Raw genomic sequence first — 18479 nt, 5'->3', positions numbered from 1 at the left:
ATTTTCCTGATTCCTGCTCACAAGCAAAAATTAAAGCAGGAAGCACCAGTAACTCGGTCTATAAAAAAGTGGTCAGATGAAGCAGATGCTAAACTACAGGACTGTTTTGCTAGCACAGACTGGAATATGTTCCACGATTCTTCCGATGGCATTGAGGAGTACACCACATCAGTCACTGGTTTTATCAATAAGTGCATCGAGGACGTCGTACCCACAGTGACTGTACGTACATACCCCAACCAGAAGCCATGGATTACAGGCAACATCAGCACTGAGCTAAAGGGTAGAGCTGCCGCTTTCAAGGAGTGGGACTCTAACCCGGAAGCTTATAAGAAATCCTGCTATGCCCTCCGACGATCCATCAAACAGACAAAGCATCAATACAGGATTAAGATCGAATCATACTACACTGGCTCCGATGCTCGTCGGATGTGGCAAGGCTTGCAAACTATTACAGCATTACTACAAAGGGAAGCACAGCCAAGAGCTGCCCGGTGACACAAGCCTATCAGACAAGCTAAATTACTTCTACGCTCGTTTCGAGGCAAGTAACACTGAAACATGCATGAAAGCATCAGCAGTTCCGGATGACTGTGTGATCACGCTCTCAGCAGCCGATGTTAGTAAGAACTTTAAACAGGTCAACATTCACAAGGCCGCAGGGCCAGACGGATTACCAGGACGTGCACTCCGAGCATGCGCTGACCAACTGTCAAGTGCCTTCACTGACATTTTCAACGTTTCCCTGTCTGAGTCTGTAATACCAACATGTTTCAAGCAGACCACCATAGTCCCTGTGCCCAAGAACACTAAGGTAACCTGCCTAAATGACTACTGACCCATAGCACTCATGTCTGTAGCCATGAAATGCTTTCAAAGGCTGGTCATGGCTCACATCAACACCATTATCCCAGAAACCATAGACCCACTCCAAGTTGAATACCGCACTAACAGATCCACAGATAATGCAATCTCCATTGCACTCCACACTGCCCTTTCACACATGGACAAAAGGAACACCTATGTGAGAATGCTATTCATTGATTACAGCTCTGCGTTCAACACCATAGTGCCCTCAAAGCTCATCACTAAGCTAAGGACCCTGGGACTAAACCCCTCCCTCTGCAACTGGATCCTGGACTTCCTGACCGGCCGCCCCGAGGTGGTAAGGGTAGGTAACAACACATCCGCCACGCTGATCCTCAACACGGGGGCCCCTCAGCGGTGCGTGTTCAGTCCCCTCCTGTACTCTCTGTTCACTCATGACTGCACGGCCAGGCACGACTCCAACACCATCATTTCATTAAGTTTGCCGATGACACAACAGTGGAAGGCCTGATCACCGAGAACGATGCGACAGCCTATAGGGAAGAGGTCAGAGACCTGGCCGTGTGGTTCAAGGACAACAACCTCTCCCTCAATGTCATCAAGACAAATGAGATGATTGTGGACTACAGGAAAAAGAGGACCGAGCACTCCCCCTTTCTTATCGACGGGGCTGTAGTGGAGCAGGTTGAGAGCTTCAAGTTCCTTGCCATCCAGGCTTCCCTGTGGCTCAGTTGGTAGAGCACGGTGTTTGCAATGCCAGGGTTGTGGGTTTGAGTCCCATGGGGGGCCAGTACGGAGAGAAAAAAAAGAGAAAAAAATGTATGAAATGTATGCATTCACTACTGTAAGTTGCTCTGCATAAGAGTGTCTGCTAAATGACTAAAAATGTAAAAATGTCCTCATCACCAACCAACTAACATGGTCAAAGCACACTAAGACAGTCGTGAAGAGTGCATGGCAAAACCTATTCCCCCTCAGGAAAATATTTGTCATGGGTCCTCAGATCCTCAAAAGGTTTTACAGCTGCACCATCGCGAGCATCCTGATGGGTTGCATCACTGCCTGGTACGGCAACTACTCCGTCTCCGACCGCAAGGCACTACAGAGGGTAGTGCGTGAACGGCCCAGCACATCACCGGGGCCAAGCTTCCTGCCTCCCAGGACTGCTATACCAATCAGAGGAAGGTCCTAAAAATTGTCAAAGACTCCAGCAACCCTAGTCATAGACTGTTCTCTCTGCTACCGCACGGCAAGTGGTACCGGAGCGCCAAGTCTAGGTCCAAGAGGCTTCTAAACAGCTTCTACCCCCAAGCCATAAGACTCCTGAACAGCTAATCAAATGGCCAGACTATTTGCATTGCCCTCTTCCTCTACGCTGGTGCTACTCTCTGTTATTATCTATTCATAGTCACTTTAATAACTCTACCTACCTGTACATATTACTTCAATTACCTCGATGCCCCCGGTGGCCCTGCACTGGGGCGGCAGGTAGCCTAGTGGTTAGAGCATTGGGCCAGTAACCGAAAGGTTGCTAGATCGAATCCCCAAGCTGACAAGGTAAAAATCTGTCGTTCTGCCCCTGAACAAGGCACTTAACCCACTGTTCCTAGGCCATCAATGTAAATAAGAATCTGTTCTTAACTGACTTGCCTAGTTAAATAAAGGATAAATAAATTAAATAAAAATGTACTCTGTATACCGTATATAGCCCTGCTATTGTTTTTTACTGCTGCTCTTTAATTATTTGTTATTCTTATCTCTTACTTTTTTTTAGGTATTTTCTTAAAACTGCATTGTTGGTTAAGGGCTTGTAAGGATTTCACTGTTGTATTCGGCACATGTGACAAATAAAATGTGATTTGATCTATGAACGTTTGAACATCTTGAAGACCGACCTGGCCTTAATGGCCATGTACTCTTATAATCTCCACCCAGCACAGCCAGAGCCTGGTTCCTCTCTAGGTTTCTTCCTAGGTTCCTGCCTTCCTACGGAGTTTTTCCTAGCCACCGTGCCTCTATATCTGAATTGCTTGTTGTTTGGGATTTAAGACTGGGTTTCTGTATAAGCACTTTGTGACATCTGTTGATGTAAAAAGGGCTTTATAAAACAATGTGATTGATAGAAGAATGCAAGGCCTTTTACTCTAGACAAATATTGGAGTAAAGGAGCCTAACATTACGCCTTAGTCCATGGACCTTACATGTTCTGTTTAAAGGGAGAATTGGCTCTGGAAGCCAAAACAGCCAAATACTCCTTCATAGAGACTGGACGGGATTGGAGTTTGGGGGGTGTAGTGGGGGGGGGGAGTGGTGTCTAGGGCTTTACAGGACTAATAAAATAATTGAAAGTCAGTAGGCCATGACTGGCCTCACACTCCCGTACAGTAGGTGGCTGTGTACGCACCTTAAACGTTGGATGTGATCCACCAACCCAATCTCAAAGAAGAAGCAGCCTTTGTCCACTGATTGAGGTGTAATGTAATGGAGCTGAGAGTCATGATCAAGGGCTTTTTAAAATTTAACTAGGCAAGTCAGTTAAGAACAAATTCTTATTTACAATGACGGCCTACCCCAGCCAAACCTGGACAACGCTGGGCCAACTGTGCGCCGCCCTATGGTACTCCCAATCACGGCCAGATGTGATACTGCCTGGATTCAAACCAGGGACTGTAGTGACACCTCTTGCACTGAGATGTAGTGCCTTAGACCGCTGCGCCACTCGGGCTACCTTTACTCATTTCTTAGCAGGGACTTTTAAAAACGTTTATACTCCATCAGTGCAATTATAATTCATCATAATTATCAATTAACTATGATCATTATTATTAATAATCATAATTATCACCATGGAAATTGATTATTTGAGAATCAATTCATTTGTTGGTGTTTTTGCCAAGGTCCATCTGGAGGTATATCTTTCTTGTGACAAATAAACACACCGTTGCAGTCTGAACGATGGGGTGAAATAGGGCATCTCTGTTGTAGCCATGTTCGGAACTGTGTGGTTTCAGTCAGTGTCCATAGAGGGAGGAAACCCTGACTGTACACAGACTTTGCTGTCCGGGTCATCAAAGATTTTTCAGTTCCACCCGTCCTACGCAGTCCGAGTCAAGCACCTCCTCCTCGCGGTCTGTTTCAGAATACCCCCTCAAACACGGTTGGGAGCTACTAGCCTAACACAAGCAAACTAGTCAAGCGTGAGACCGAGACATTATCAAGAAAACAACAAACTAGCTAGCTACCTATTGGCCAGGTAAGCCTAATTGGATTACACAAATGTTGCCAATATAACTCAGAAACCAATAATGCAGTAGTATAGCTAGCTAACATAGTTATTTTAAGCGCATTAAAAGCTAACCAGGTCTAAATGTATTTTCCTCTTCAACCTTGCCAGTTAGCAAGCTAGCCACCCCATCACTTCCGCATCTGATAGGCTAATCTAATTCGCTAGCAAGCTATCGTTGGCAAATTAGTTATTTTAAATTCACATAGATAACCTTAACTAGTTAGTTAGCTAGGGCTGTTTACGTGGTATTCGTGCCCTGCAATATCAGACATGGCCGCATAAATTAATAACACATGTGTTGACCAACTTTTATTTCGTGTTGAGCTAGCTAGCTAGAACTAGCTAAGCTATCTAACGTTAGTTGTTAGTAAAGTTAGTTAGCTGTGTAATAACCCTTCTGTTAGTTGCCTAGCTAGTTGCTACCATGCTGTGTTGTCATGGGTTGCTGCCATACTATGTTGTCGCCTTAGGTCTCTCTTTATTTAGTGTTGTGTGTTTTGTCGTATATTTGTATTTTTAATCCCCGTCCCCGCAGGAGGCCTTTTGGTAGGCCGTCGTTGTAAATAAGAATTGGTTCTTAACTGACTTGCCTAGTTTAATTCATTAACTTTTTATTTATCTTGTGGCTAATCAAGTAGGTAAGCCAGTAACTTAGCGAGCAAAAATAGCCAACTGTTAATACTGTTGTAAGGAGGGGGGTAGATAATACTGTAATGAAACAGCAGGGAGCAGGTCTCGAACCCTCGACCTTCTAACCCGAAGGCCAATGGGCTATCAACTGTGCCGCAAAAGCATGCTCGAACGGCCGAGTCGATTTCCGCGCTTATAAACCCAGGGTCGTTACCATACATTAGCTTGCTCGTTATCTTGATTTGATATCCCACTCATTTAGCTAGCTACTTTAGTTGCGTTAACTAATGTTATTCTGATTGACATTGAAATATGCACAATCGATCCATTTTGATCTGAGTCATATGTTCCCGAATGAATTAAAAATAATCTATATCTGAAAAGTACCCTTAGTGTTTTCATAACATTAGACACAGTCTAGCTGTGTTGTTCCAGATCACAAATCCTACAGGAGACCTATTCGATCATATGAATATATCAATGATTTTGACAAATTCATATTTTGAAGTGAGAGCTCTCCCTTTATTTCATCCCGTTATTTCATTTCAAAATACAGTTCCACCACTGCTACAAAGATAGATACGGGTAACATAGCCCCTGATCATGACTCATTACATTACATGACAAAAAGTACGTGGACACCTGCTCATCTAACATCTCTTTCCAAAATCATGGGCATTAATATGAAGTTGGCCCCCCGTTTGCTGCTATAACAGCCTTCACTCTTTTTGGAAGGCTTTCCACTAGATGTTGGAACATTGCTGGAGGGACTTGCTTCCATTCAGCCACAAGATCATTATTGAGGTTGGGCACTGATGTTGGGGCGATTAGGCCTGGTTCGCAGTCAGCGTTCCAGTTTATCCCAAAGGTGTTTGATGGGGTTGAGGTCAGGGCTCTGTGCAGGCCAGTCAAGTTCTTCCACACTGATCTCGACAAACCATTTCTGTATGGACCTCACTTTGTGCACAGGGGCATTGTAATGCTGAAACAGGAAAAGGCCTTCCCCAAACTGTTACCACATGTGGAAGCACAGAATCGTCTAGAATGTCATTGTATGCTGTAGCATTAAGATTTCCCTTCACTGGAACTAAGGGGCCTAGCCCGAACCAGGAAAAACAGCCCCAGCCCATTATTCCTCCTCCACCAAACTTTACAGTTGGCACTATGCATTGAGGCAGGTAGTGCTCTCCTGGCATCCGCCAAACCCAGATTCATCCGTTGGACTGCCAGATGTTGAAGCGTGATTCGTCACTCCAGAGAACGCGTTCCCACTGCTCCAGAGTCCAATGGCGGCGAGCTTTACACCACTCCAGCCGACGCTTGGCATTGCCCATGGTGATCTTAATCTTGTGTGCGGCTGCTCGGCCATGGAAACCCATTTCATGAAGTTCCCGACAAACAGGTCTTGTGCAGAAAGTTGCTTCCAGAGGCCGTTTGGAGGTTGGTAGTGAGTGTTGCAACAGAGGACAGACGATTTTTATGTGCTTCTGCACTCGGCGGTCCCATTCTGTGAGCTTGTGTGGCCTACCACTTCGCGTCTAAGCCGTTTTTGCCGCTAGAAGTTTCCACTTCACAATAACAGCACTTACAGTTCACAAGGGCAGCTCTAGCAGGGCAGACATTTTTAGAACTGATTAGTTGGAAAGGTGGCATCCTATGACAGTGCCACGTTGAAAGTCGCAGTTCTTCAGTAAGGCCGTTCTACTGCCAATGTTTCTCTTGGGAGATTGTATGGCTGTGGGCTTGATTTTATACACCTGTCAGCAACGGATGTGGCTGAAATAGCCAAATCCACTCATTTGAATGGGTGTACACATACTTTTGTGTATATATAGTGTAGCTAAGAGTCATTGGAAGAAGGCGTCATCTGTTGGGGGGAGTTTTGCAGTATGTTGATGTTCAGTCTAAACATTAACACACCGCTTGCGGTATGGTTTTGGAAGCATAAGATCCTTTCATATTGGCAAAAATAAATAAATTGATACACACCTTTTTATAGTGTTAGGTTCCCACACGGCCATATCCATGTTATAGCGCTTGTTTTATGGAAAACAGACGGAAGACAGTGGACTACCTGTGCTAATTAGCTTTCTGCGTTAGAGGTCGACCGATTAATCAGAATGGCGGATTAATTAGGGCCGATTTCAAGTCTTCATAACAATCGGTATTTTTGGCCACCGATTTGCCAGTTTATTTTGTTTAATTATTTTATTTTTTTACCTTTTATTTAACTAGGCAAGTCAGTTAAAGAACACATTCTTATTTTCAGTGACGGCCTAGGAACGGTGGGTTAACTGCCTTGTTCAGGGGCAGAACAACAGATTTTTACCTTGTCAGCTTGGGGATGCAACCTTACGTTAACTAGCCCAACACTCTAACCTCCTGCTTTACGTTGCCAAGGTAAGTTGCTAGCTAGCATTAAACTTATCTTATAAAAAAACAATCAATCAATCATAAACACTAGTTAACTACACATGGTTGATGATATTACTAGTTTATCTAGCCTGTCCCGCTTTGCATATAATCGATGTGGTGCGCATTCGCGAAAAAGGACTGTCGTTGCTCCGACGTGTACCTAACCATAAACATCAATGCCTTTCTTAAAATCAATACACAGAAATATATATTTTTAAACCTGCATATTTAGCTAAAAGAAATCCAGGTTAGCAGGCAATATTAACCAGGTGAAATTGTGTCAGTTCTCTTGCATTCGTTGCACGCAGAATCAGGGTATACAGAATCTGGCTCGTTGCGAACTAATTTGGCAGAATTTTACGGAACTATGAAATAACATTGTAGGTTGTGCGATGTAACATGAATATTTAGACTTATGGATGCCACCCGTTAGATAAAATACGGAACGGTTCCGTATGTCACTGAAAGAATAATGTTTTCGAGATGATATTTTCCGGATTTGACCATATTAATGACCTAAGGTTTATTATATTATAGTTAAGTCTATGATTTGATATTTGATAGAGCAGTCTGACTGAGCGGTGGTAGGCAGCAGCAGGCTCGTAATAGTCAAAGATATATGGTTTAGAGAGAAATAGTCAACGCGTCATAATTCCTGTAATAACGTGCGGCTGAACTTGAAAGGGGTTCCTTCGTTATTTTACCGTTCATGTCTTCCATAGAGAATGTCTTGATCTACTTCAAATAAGGTCTGTGTTTTGTGCTTAACCGCCTCGGCGTTTTGATACCCGTGTAAATCTCACTAGGTAACGTTTGTCAACATATTTTCATAAATCCACTCTACAATTTTTTTTATCTTTGCTTATATTGATCAGAGTTATATCCTATGGATATCTACACAGTTATAAAATTGGCATGGTGGTGTAAGCCTAAACCAAACACAGACCTTATTTTAAGTTAATCTAAAAATATCCTATGGAATAAATGAAGGAACCGCTTTTCAGATTTTGCTAGAAGGTGTCATGGGAATTATGACTCGCACTTTGGTAGACAATTCTTACCATGCCCATTATTAAAATAGGATTTCCTGCATATAGAAATTACAGTTTTTGTTTTCAGCATTCATCACAGGTAACTTAAACTCTATTTTTATTATTCAAACAGTTGAGTATTTGTCTCCTAAGCAGACTCTTCAGTATCGTTGTCACTTCAGAGCTGTGTGTGTGTGTGTGTACGTACAAAACCCCCCCAAAAAACATAATAATAATCGGCCGATTAATCGGTATCGGCTTTTTTGGTCCTCCAATAAACTGGTATCGGCGTTGAAAAATCATAATCGGTCGACCTCTAATCTGCGTCCCCGAACACTTGTGTGTAAACAGAAGACAGACGCCACAAACTTGTTCTCACTGCAAAATACTGTCTTTTATTTATTTATTTATTTCACCTTTATTTAACCAGGTAGGCAAGTTGAGAACAAGTTCTCATTTACAATTGCGACCTGGCCAAGATAAAGCAAAGCAGTTCGACACATACAACAACACAGAGTTACACATGGAGTCTGCTGCAACTGTTTGTTTTTGTTGCATTTGTGAAATTATTTTGATATGATATGAAAGTAGAGGGGTTTATGTTTGTAGAACTGTGCTGCAATTGAGAATCGTTTCAGTATGGGGTATTTGGCTGTTTTGGCTACCGGAGCCAATTCTCCCTTTTAACAGAACATGTAAGGTCCTTGGACAAAGGGGTAACATTCGTCCAATATTGGGCTACTGCTAACATAGCTCTCAAACCCTTCTCTCCATTGGGTTTTCAGTGGTTAGCTATAATTTCAACACTGTGTTAGCAATGTCAATAATGGAGGTCGACCGATTATGATTTTTCAACACCGATACCGACTATTGGACGACCAAAAAAAGCCGATACCGATTAATCGTCAGTTTTTATATATATATATATATATATATATATATATATATATATATATATATATATATATATATATATTTATATATATTAATAATGACAATTACAACAATACTGAATGAACAATGAACACTTAACTTAATATAATAACTGCAATCAATTTAGTCTCAAATAAATAATGAAACATGTTCAATTTGGTTTAAATAATGCAAAAAGAGTGTTGGAGAAGAAAGTAAAAGTTCACTATGTGCCATGTAAAAAAGCTAACGTTTAAGTTCCTTGCTCAGAACATGAGAACATATGAAAGGTGGTGGTTCATTTTAACATGAGTCTTCAATATTCCCAGTTAAGAAGTTTTAGGTTGTAGTTATTATTGGACTATTTCTCTCTACTATTTATATTTCATATACCTTTGACCATCGGATGTTCTTATAGGCACTATAGTATCGCCAGCCTAATCTCGGGAGTTGATAGGCTTGAAGTCATAAACAGTGCATCAAGCAAGTATTGCGAAGAGCTGCTGGCAAACGCAGGAAAGTGCTGTTTGAATGAATGCCTACGAGCCTGTTGCTACCTACCACCTCTCAGTCAGACTGCTCTATCAAATATCGAATCATAGACTTCATTATAATAAACACACAGAAATACGAGCCTTAGGTCATTAATATCGTCAAATCCGGAAACGATCATTTCGAAAAGAAAACGTTTATTCTTTCAGTGAAATACGGAACCGTTCCATATTTTATCGAGCGGGTGGCAACCCTAAGTCTAAATATTGTTGTTACATTGCACAACCTTCAATGTTATGTCATAATTATGTACAATTCTGGCAAATTAATTACGGTCGTTGTTAGGAAGAAATGGTCTTCACACAGTTTGCAACGAGCCAGGCGTCCCAAACTGCTGCATATACCCTGACTCTGCTTGCACAGAACGCAAGAGAAGTGACACAATTTCCCTAGTTAATATTGCCTGCTAACATGAATTTCTTTTAACTAAATATGCAGGTTTAATAAAATATACTTGTGTATTGATTTTAAGAAAGGCATTGATGTTCATGGTTAGGTACATTGGTGCCATGATTGTGCTTTTTTTCGCGAATGTGCTTTTGTTAATTCATCACCCGTTTGGCGAAGTTGAAGTAGGCTGTGATTTGATGGTAAATTAACAGGCACCACTTTGATTATATGCAACGCAGGACAAGGTAGTTAACTACACATGGTTGATGATATTACTAGGTTAAGATACGTTTTTAATGCTAGCTAGCAACTTACCTTGGCTCCTTGCAGCCACAAGGTCCTTTTGATGCTGCACTCGGGTAACAGGTAGTCAGCCTGCAACGCAGTCTCCTCGTGGATTGCAATGTAATCGGCCATAATCAGCGTCCAAAAATGCAGATTACCGATTGTTATGAAAACGTGAAATCGGCCCCAATTAATCGGCCATGCTGAATTGGTCGACCTCTAGTCAATAACCATCGCTTGGAAAACAGATTTCAAAACATTTGGCCAGTGCTCTAAATTTAAAAAAAATTGTGTCCCAATTTAAAAAAAGTTAAAGTACCACATAAAATTTAGGCGCACCAGAAAATACTTTTTTTGATTGAGATACAGGCTAAAGGAATTCTAGCTACTTTTGAAGCACATGTTGTGCCCTAGAAACTAATATATAACACTGTAAATAAGTCAGTTGTGGAATATTAGGTTTCTATATTGTGTAAAAGCTCTTGGCCTATTTTTTTTATTATTTAACTAGGCAAGTCGGTTAAGAACAAATTCTTATTTACAATGACGGCCTACACCGGCCAAACCCGGACATGACGCTGGGCCAATTGTGCGCCACCCTATCGGACTCCCAATCACGGCTGGTTGTGATACAGCTTGGATTCGAACCAGGGACCGTAGTGACGCCTCAAGCACTGAGATTGTACACTGTCTCTTTATAAACGTCAGGTTTGGGATGATTAAATGCAAGAGATCTGTCATTCATTCATTGCTATTACCATTGATCTCCTGAAGAAGCTATCCCATTTCCTTTGTTTATGTGCCCCCAAATGTTTGGATAAACTGATAAAGTTACCAGGTTCTTAGCTAGCTAGTCAACGAGGTAACATGACTGAACAAAGTCTAAACAAATGGTTAACGACGTCGACGCTCGAGTGGTTTTATAACGGTCCACGACATGGTTTCTGAATGTAAAATGCGGTTCTGGCGATCAGCTATAGGAAGATAAAAATGGTGCGCCAGTAATATTGGGTCAGATCTTTTGACCTGGTAGAGCTAGAAGCAAACCGTTTTCTCTGTAGTAATGGTGCAACAATGACGCTAATGGATCTGCACTCGCTTTCTCTAGGGAACTCGGAAACAACGTCACAGCGAAGCCTTATCATTATTACAACTATCTGGGAGATTTTTTTCATAGTTGCACAGTGCTCCCAAAATAAAACGCTTGGTTGCACAGAAACATATTTAGTCGCATATGAGACCAAATTGGGCGCACTTTAGAGCCCTGCATTTGGCCCTTATCTTTCATATCAGCGAGGGGGGGAAATTTTTCAAATAAAAAAGATTCACTTACTATAATGTTAGCAGATTGGCACAGATCCATACACTGTGTGCTTCCAGTTGACGGACTACACTTCCTCCCCAGTTATGCTTACACACAGGTGTACAGGAGCACAGGTGGTCTCTTCTGTCTGTTTTCGCTAAACAAGTTATGTAACATGGAGATATGATCACATGGGAACACTAACCCTATGAAGGCGAGTAATAATTGTACCTTTTTATTTATTTTTTGTCACTGATATAAAAGATATGTTCATTATGTTTCCAAAACCATACCGCAAGCGATGCGTGGTAGCATTTTGAGCAAGTGTCCAGGCTCTTAATAAGTCCCCCAGGAAGAAGTTACCTTCATCTATATGCACTCTAAGGGAGTTGGTGCCTATGAATGGGCTACAGCTAACATACTGTAACTATTAACTACGTAATATGAGGCCCATGCAGGACTTGAAAACATCTGTTGCCAGTACCATCCATGCTCCAACTCTTTGATCTGTAATGTATTTATGTCTGTCTCAACATTCTCTCGTTTGTTCAGTCATGGCAGCAATCCGAAAGAAACTGGTCATAGTGGGAGACGGAGCGTGTGGGAAGACGTGTCTGCTCATCGTTTTCAGTAAAGATCAGTTCCCCGAGGTCTACGTGCCCACTGTCTTCGAGAACTATGTCGCTGACATTGAGGTCGACAGCAAACAGGTAATGTCTTCTCCCTTAGTTTTTTTCAACCTGCGTTTGTCTCGCTGTAAATTACATTTATCATACAAAGCAGGACGATCAATGAGAATTAACAGAATTAAAATCTGCCAACAGTCACCACTGGCTCCTCCCAATTTGCAACCTCACTCGAGGCTTGCCCAAATTGGTAAGCGCCAATAGTGGCAGACAGTGTTGGCAGATATCACATTTTGTTTCAATTGATTTTTCTAAGCAGTAAGTTGCCCAGCTGTGTGTAATTATGTGGTATTGCTGACTTTTCCTATGATTAAATGTGGATTGGCCATTCTGCATCATGCCTCTTCATTGTTTCATAATAGGTCAGATACACTGTATTTATCTGGGAAGTTGGGCACAGTTGGTTGATGTGTCTTGAAATCCTTTGGCAGGTTGAGTTGGCACTATGGGATACAGCAGGCCAGGAGGACTATGATAGGCTCCGTCCCCTCTCTTACCCAGATACCGATGTCATCCTCATGTGCTTCTCCATTGATAGCCCCGACAGTTTGGGTGAGTATTTATGTCGCTACGCGTACAGACACCCACACATACCAATTCTGTCAGACATCAATACAACTGTGCAGACGTATACACATTCACTTTTGTGGCACCCGGTCTTTTTTTGGTGACAGAGCTTTGACAGAATTGGAAAGCACACTTACACCCACAATCGGAGGACTTTTACTTGGACAGTAGGGCTGGGTGATATGGCCAAAATCTCATATCCCGATATAGGTCATTTCATATCCCGATAACGATACATATTACGATATAGCACATTAACTTTAAATTAAATGAATAAATAGTTTATATAAAATGACCACATGTAAAGGCCTATTTCTTATTACATTTTTAATTATACTCAAATAAAAAGGTACTTACTCATATTTGATTATTTTATTTAGAACCTGGGCAAATTTTCAATTAAGCATGTAATAAAATATGAATGTATAAAATCTAAAAGTAAATAGAAAACACTTCAACTATAGTTGCAAACAAAATAAATATAGGCCTAAAAAAAATATATATATTTATATTTTTGGGGCTTGCCTGTTTTGCATGTTATTTTGGCATTAATACGTGTCGCATATCAATTTGCATTTGGTACCTTGGGTCGAGTGTTAGCACCAACTAGAGGTCGACCGACTATGCTTTTTCGACGCCGATACCGATTATTGGGGGCCCAAAAAGGCCGATACCGATTCATCGGCCAATTTTTTTTATTGTTATTTATTTATTTGTAATAATGACAATTACAACAATACTGAATGAACACTTATTTTAACTTAATATAATACATCAATAAAATCAATTTAGCCTCAAATAAATAATGAAACATGTTCAATTTGGTTTAAATAATGCAAAAACAAAGTGTTTGAGAAGAAAGTAAAAATGCAATATGTGCCATGTAAAAAAAGCTAACGTTTAAGTTCCTTGCTCAGAACATGAGAACATATGAAAGCTGGTGGTTCCTTTTTAACATGAGTCTTCAATATTCCCAGGTAAGAAGTTTTAGGTTGTAGTTATAGGAATTATAGGACTATTTCTCTCTAAGGTTTGTATTTCGTATACCTTTGACTATTGGATGTTCTTATAGGCACTTTAGTATTGCCAGTGTAACAGTATAGCTTCCGTCCCTCTCCTCGCTCCTACCTGGGCTCGAACCAGGAACACATCGACAACAGCCACCCTCGAAGCAGCGTTACCCATGCAGAGCAAGGGGAACAACTACTCCAAGTCTCAGAGTTGATAGGCTTGAAGTCATAAACGGCACAATGCTTGAAGCACAGCGAAGAGCTGCTGGCAAACGCACGAAGGTGCTGTTTGAATGAATGCTTACGAGCCTGCTGGTGCCTACCATCACTCAGTCAGACTGCTCTATCAAATCATAGACTTAATTATAACATAATAACACACAGAAATACGAGCCTTTGGTCATTAAAATGGTTGAATCCGGAAACCATAATATCGAAAACAAAACGTTTATTCTTTCAGTGAAATATGGAACCGTTCCGTATTTTATCTAACGGATGGCATCCCTAAGTCTAAATATTGCTGTTACATTGTACAACCTTCAATGTTATGTCATAATTAATTACGGCCTTTGTTAGGAATAAATGGACTTCACACAGTTCGCAATGAGCCAGGCGGCCCAAACTGCTGCATATACCCTGACTGCTTGCGTGGTACGCAGGAGAAGTGACACAATTTCCCTAGTTATAAGAAATTCATGTTAGCAGGCAATATTAACTAGATATGCAGGTTTAAAAATATATACTTGTGTATTGATTTTAAAGAAAGGCATTGATGTTTATGGTTAGGTACATTGGTGCAGCGACAGTGCTTTTTTCGCAAATGCGCTTGTTAAATCATCACCCGTTTGTCGGAAGTAGGCTGTGATTCAATGAGAAATTAACAGGCACCGCATTGATTATATGCAACGCAGGACACGCTAGATAAACTAGTAATATCATCAGCCATGTGTAGTTAACTAGTGATTATGTTAAGATTGATAGTTTTTTATAAGATAAGTTTAATGCTAGCTAGCAATTTACCTTGGCTTCTTGCTGCCCTCGCGTAACAGGTAGTCAGCCTGCCATGCAGGCTCCTCGGGGAGTGCAATGTAAAGCAGGTGGTTAGAGCGTTGGACTAGTAACCGGAAGGTTGCAAAAACGAATTCCCGAGCTGACAAGGTAAAAATCTGTCGTTCTGACCCTGAATAAGGCAGTTAACCCACCGTTCCTAGGCCGTCATTGAAAATAAGAATGTGTTCTTAACTGACTCGCCTAGTTAAATAAAGATGTATAAAGTCTTTTACAAAATCGGAAAATCGGTGTCCAAAAATACCGATTACCGATTGTTATGAAAACTTGAAATCGGCCCCAATTAATCGGCCATTCCGATTAATCGGTCGACCTCTAGCACCAACCCACGAAACCCCCGTTTCTCGACCGTGTAAATTGGGGCCATGTCTTTGTAGATGTTAGTTGTAAAGGCAGCTGTTCTCCTTCCATCTTCGTGATTCTTTGCCATATGGTGTAACGCGGGCAAAAGCCTCTTGTAACATCTGAGTCGGGGGTTTGTTTTGTTACCTTTTTGGGTCTCATCCGTAGACTCTCTCCGTACTGTTTCACATGATTCTTGCATAGGTGGTAAAAGAGGTTAGTGGTGTTTGAGCCTGTTGTCGAGACCGGCCTGCGCCATATTTTGCAGAGTACGGTTGTCTGGTCTGTCAGACTTTTCATACCCAAACCACATCCATGTGACCTAAGTTGCCCCTCTTTTAGGTACGAGTTCCGTGTCTCCGTGCTCTGTGCCACGTTCACGCTCTTCCATGTTTGTTTGTGTTGCAAATTTCCGAACGCAAAGCGTCGTCCAATTGACGAAAAATATTGCTGTAAAGAGTGTGATTTGCGACAATGAAATAAACAATAGAAAAACGTCTCGTTTCATATTATGCTCTATCATCACACGATATATATCGGCATATCGCTCAGCCCTACTGGACAGCCTTGATTAGTATGCTGAAGAAGTTTGCTCTCGCTAACTCCTACTGGCCTTGACTTCTGCCCTTCCCCCTTGTTTAGAAAACATCCCGGAGAAGTGGACTCCAGAAGTCAAACACTTCTGCCCTAACGTTCCCATTATCCTAGTGGGCAACAAAAAGGACCTGCGTAACGACGAGCACACCCGCAGAGAGCTAGCCAAGATGAAGCAGGTACAGTCAGTCTCTCTCTCACACACACACAATTCTCAGAAGATCAATATGTGGCTTTCCTGACTCCACATTCTGACCCCCCCCACCCTCTCAGGAGCCTGTGAAGCCAGAGGAGGGGCGTGACATGGCGAACCGGATCAGTGCCTTCGGCTACATGGAGTGCTCTGCAAAGAGCAAGGATGGGGTGAGGGAAGTGTTTGAGATGGCCACGAGGGCGGCGCTACAGGCCCGGCGGGGGAAGCAGAGACATAAATGCCTCCTACTGTAAAAGGAGGGAAGGCGTGAGGGACACGGCCTCCCACTGGGTACAAGGGGAACGATAGATGATAAGAAACTTGGTCTATTCCCCCCTTCGCTCCAAAAAAGACTGTGCTCACCAGTTTTTACTAAAGGTGTAATGCTTTTAATTTTCTGTCTTAAAGCAAAACAAGTTAAATAGTCATGGTTTTGTCAGTATTCAATGTTGATGATGGGGTTATGGAAATGCTTTTTTTGTACTTGTACATGAGTGAATCTGCCATATCAACATTTCCCTTGTGAACCTGTATGGCCATGTAACTGATGTAGTCAGCCAGAGGTGTAATCATGAGTCCAAAACGTTTTGCAATGGAAACTTAATTTCTAATGGACAAATTCAGGTAGGTCCCTCCCCGTTTTTGATCTGTTTGGTTCCTAGTGAATACACCCCAGGGGATCTATTGTTGTGTCATACCTGCCAATTAAGTGCTTGAGCCCTGCCCACTGAACTGAGGAACATTTCCACAGCCAATCAGGGAGGGGTACCTATACACTGTGACCCATAGTCTTTATGATTCTTTTGTAATTTTTGATTTATGCACAGGCATAAAATTGTTGAAATAAATGTGCTTCATATAAAACCCCATGTGCATCTATTCATAAAAACCCACATGGACAATTTTTGAACAATTAGTTTAACACACATGGAAATGTTATATCTGTGTGTAATGACTAACTTTAAGATTCTTGAGACAGTTAATGGGAACTGGATGATGGCAGATGTTGATACAGATATAAGCAAAATACATATGGTAAATATTTGTTTTAAATTATTTGTAAAAGATAATTTGCCATTGCAAAGAACAAAAATGAGTTCTGCTTCCATAATCTCTCCGTACCGAGTTCCCAGCACTCAAGACAAGTAGGTCTTAGATTCTAGGTCTTTGGTGTGATTGCTGGACTTAATCAACACTATTGTTTCAACGTGCAAATATAGCTTTTTGTAATGTATTGTGTGCTTTACTTTTTACATCGTTGGATCGTACCTCGCCTCACATTATGCCCATTTTCACTATATTTACATTCCTGAGGGGTCTGTCATTAGGCTATGGTACAGTTTACTAGGAGTGTTTGGTAAAATGAGGTGACAAGATAATGGATCTCACATGATTATCATGCAAGAACTGGAGAGCTGGGGCTTGTCGTGTCTTTGGCATCATTAAACTGAAGATTAATCTTTATCAAAAATTCTCTGTAATTATTATTACGTGATTAAACTACTTAATCTTGTAACTGTAATTAACTAGGAAGTCGGGGAACCCAGGAAAATATTCAGATTACAAAGTTATAATTTTCCTAATATAACTTTCATATATTTTTCTATCTGATCACTTAGTCTTCTGATTAATGAATTATTCTTTACCTCACGTCAGTCTCATTCCAAACGTCGTAAATTGTTGGTTATCTGCACGAGCCAAGTCTTCACTATGAGTCATCCATACATCAATTGTCTTAAAATCATTTATTTACTAAGTACTCACAGAAATGCATCACACAAACAAAGTAGATATGGTTACAAAGAAATGATAGGGGGAAGTGCCCTAGTGGGCTAAACCGGCATGGCGGCTTATTAGACAAAAGGGGAGTGGGGGTCAGCTGAGAAGACACTACAGAGTTGATAATTATAACAATTGAAATGCTAATCCTTTGCACATGAACGCTCACTCATTTGGTAATAATTGCAATCAATATATATTTACGCTCAGTGTGTCGTCGGGATCTCTGTTGAAAAGTTTGTTTCTGTTGGAGAGTTTGTCTGCCCTCTCTCGCTCTGTCTTGGTTATAATGGATAGTTCAGAGTGACATTCATTCATGTCGTTATAGAATAGATGTTTCGGCGGTTGTCGGTCTTCGCAGTCTAGTAATTAATATCAAAGACTTGTTCTTATTCTGTCGTATCGATAGTCTAAGAGTTTAACCACGTGGGATGGTTAAAAGATTCAGCAATCTACTCAAGCCTTATTTCCCTCTGTGATAGAGGTACTGATCTCGTCTCAACCCTTAGCCCTCTCGTAATTGAGGTAAACTCGGTCTGCTGATAGAAAACCCAGGTGGGGGTTTTATTCGGGACATCGAAAAGGGCTGTCTCATGACGCCAGGTCCC

The 18479-nt window shown here is 41.5% G+C and overlaps 1 protein-coding gene across 1 annotated transcript; it reads left to right on the top strand.

Annotated features, from left to right (window-relative positions):
* Nucleotides 1–3783: 3783 nt before the first annotated feature.
* LOC106583462 (transforming protein RhoA) lies at nt 3784–17326 on the top strand. Its single transcript, XM_014167662.2, has 5 exons — nt 3784–4081; nt 12185–12342; nt 12750–12870; nt 15948–16078; nt 16173–17326. Exons 2-5 carry the CDS (start codon nt 12187–12189, stop codon nt 16344–16346), a joined length of 582 nt encoding a protein of 193 aa, XP_014023137.1. The 5' UTR covers nt 3784–4081; nt 12185–12186; the 3' UTR covers nt 16347–17326.
* Nucleotides 17327–18479: the final 1153 nt, after the last annotated feature.

The sequence above is a fragment of the Salmo salar genome, chromosome ssa22, assembly GCF_905237065.1.
Source record: "Salmo salar chromosome ssa22, Ssal_v3.1, whole genome shotgun sequence".
NCBI lineage: Eukaryota > Metazoa > Chordata > Actinopteri > Salmoniformes > Salmonidae > Salmo > Salmo salar.
This window is presented reverse-complemented; position numbering and strand designations above follow the sequence as displayed.

Bases quoted from the DNA above. Each gene is read 5' to 3' on its own strand.
- LOC106583462 (XM_014167662.2), top strand. From the start codon at position 12,187: ATGGCAGCAATCCGAAAGAAACTGGTCATAGTGGGAGACGGAGCGTGT. The intron at 12,343-12,749 runs GTAATGTCTTCT...ATCCTTTGGCAG, and splicing joins TTGAGGTCGACAGCAAACAG to GTTGAGTTGGCACTATGGGA. The intron at 12,871-15,947 runs GTGAGTATTTAT...CCCCTTGTTTAG, and splicing joins TGATAGCCCCGACAGTTTGG to AAAACATCCCGGAGAAGTGG.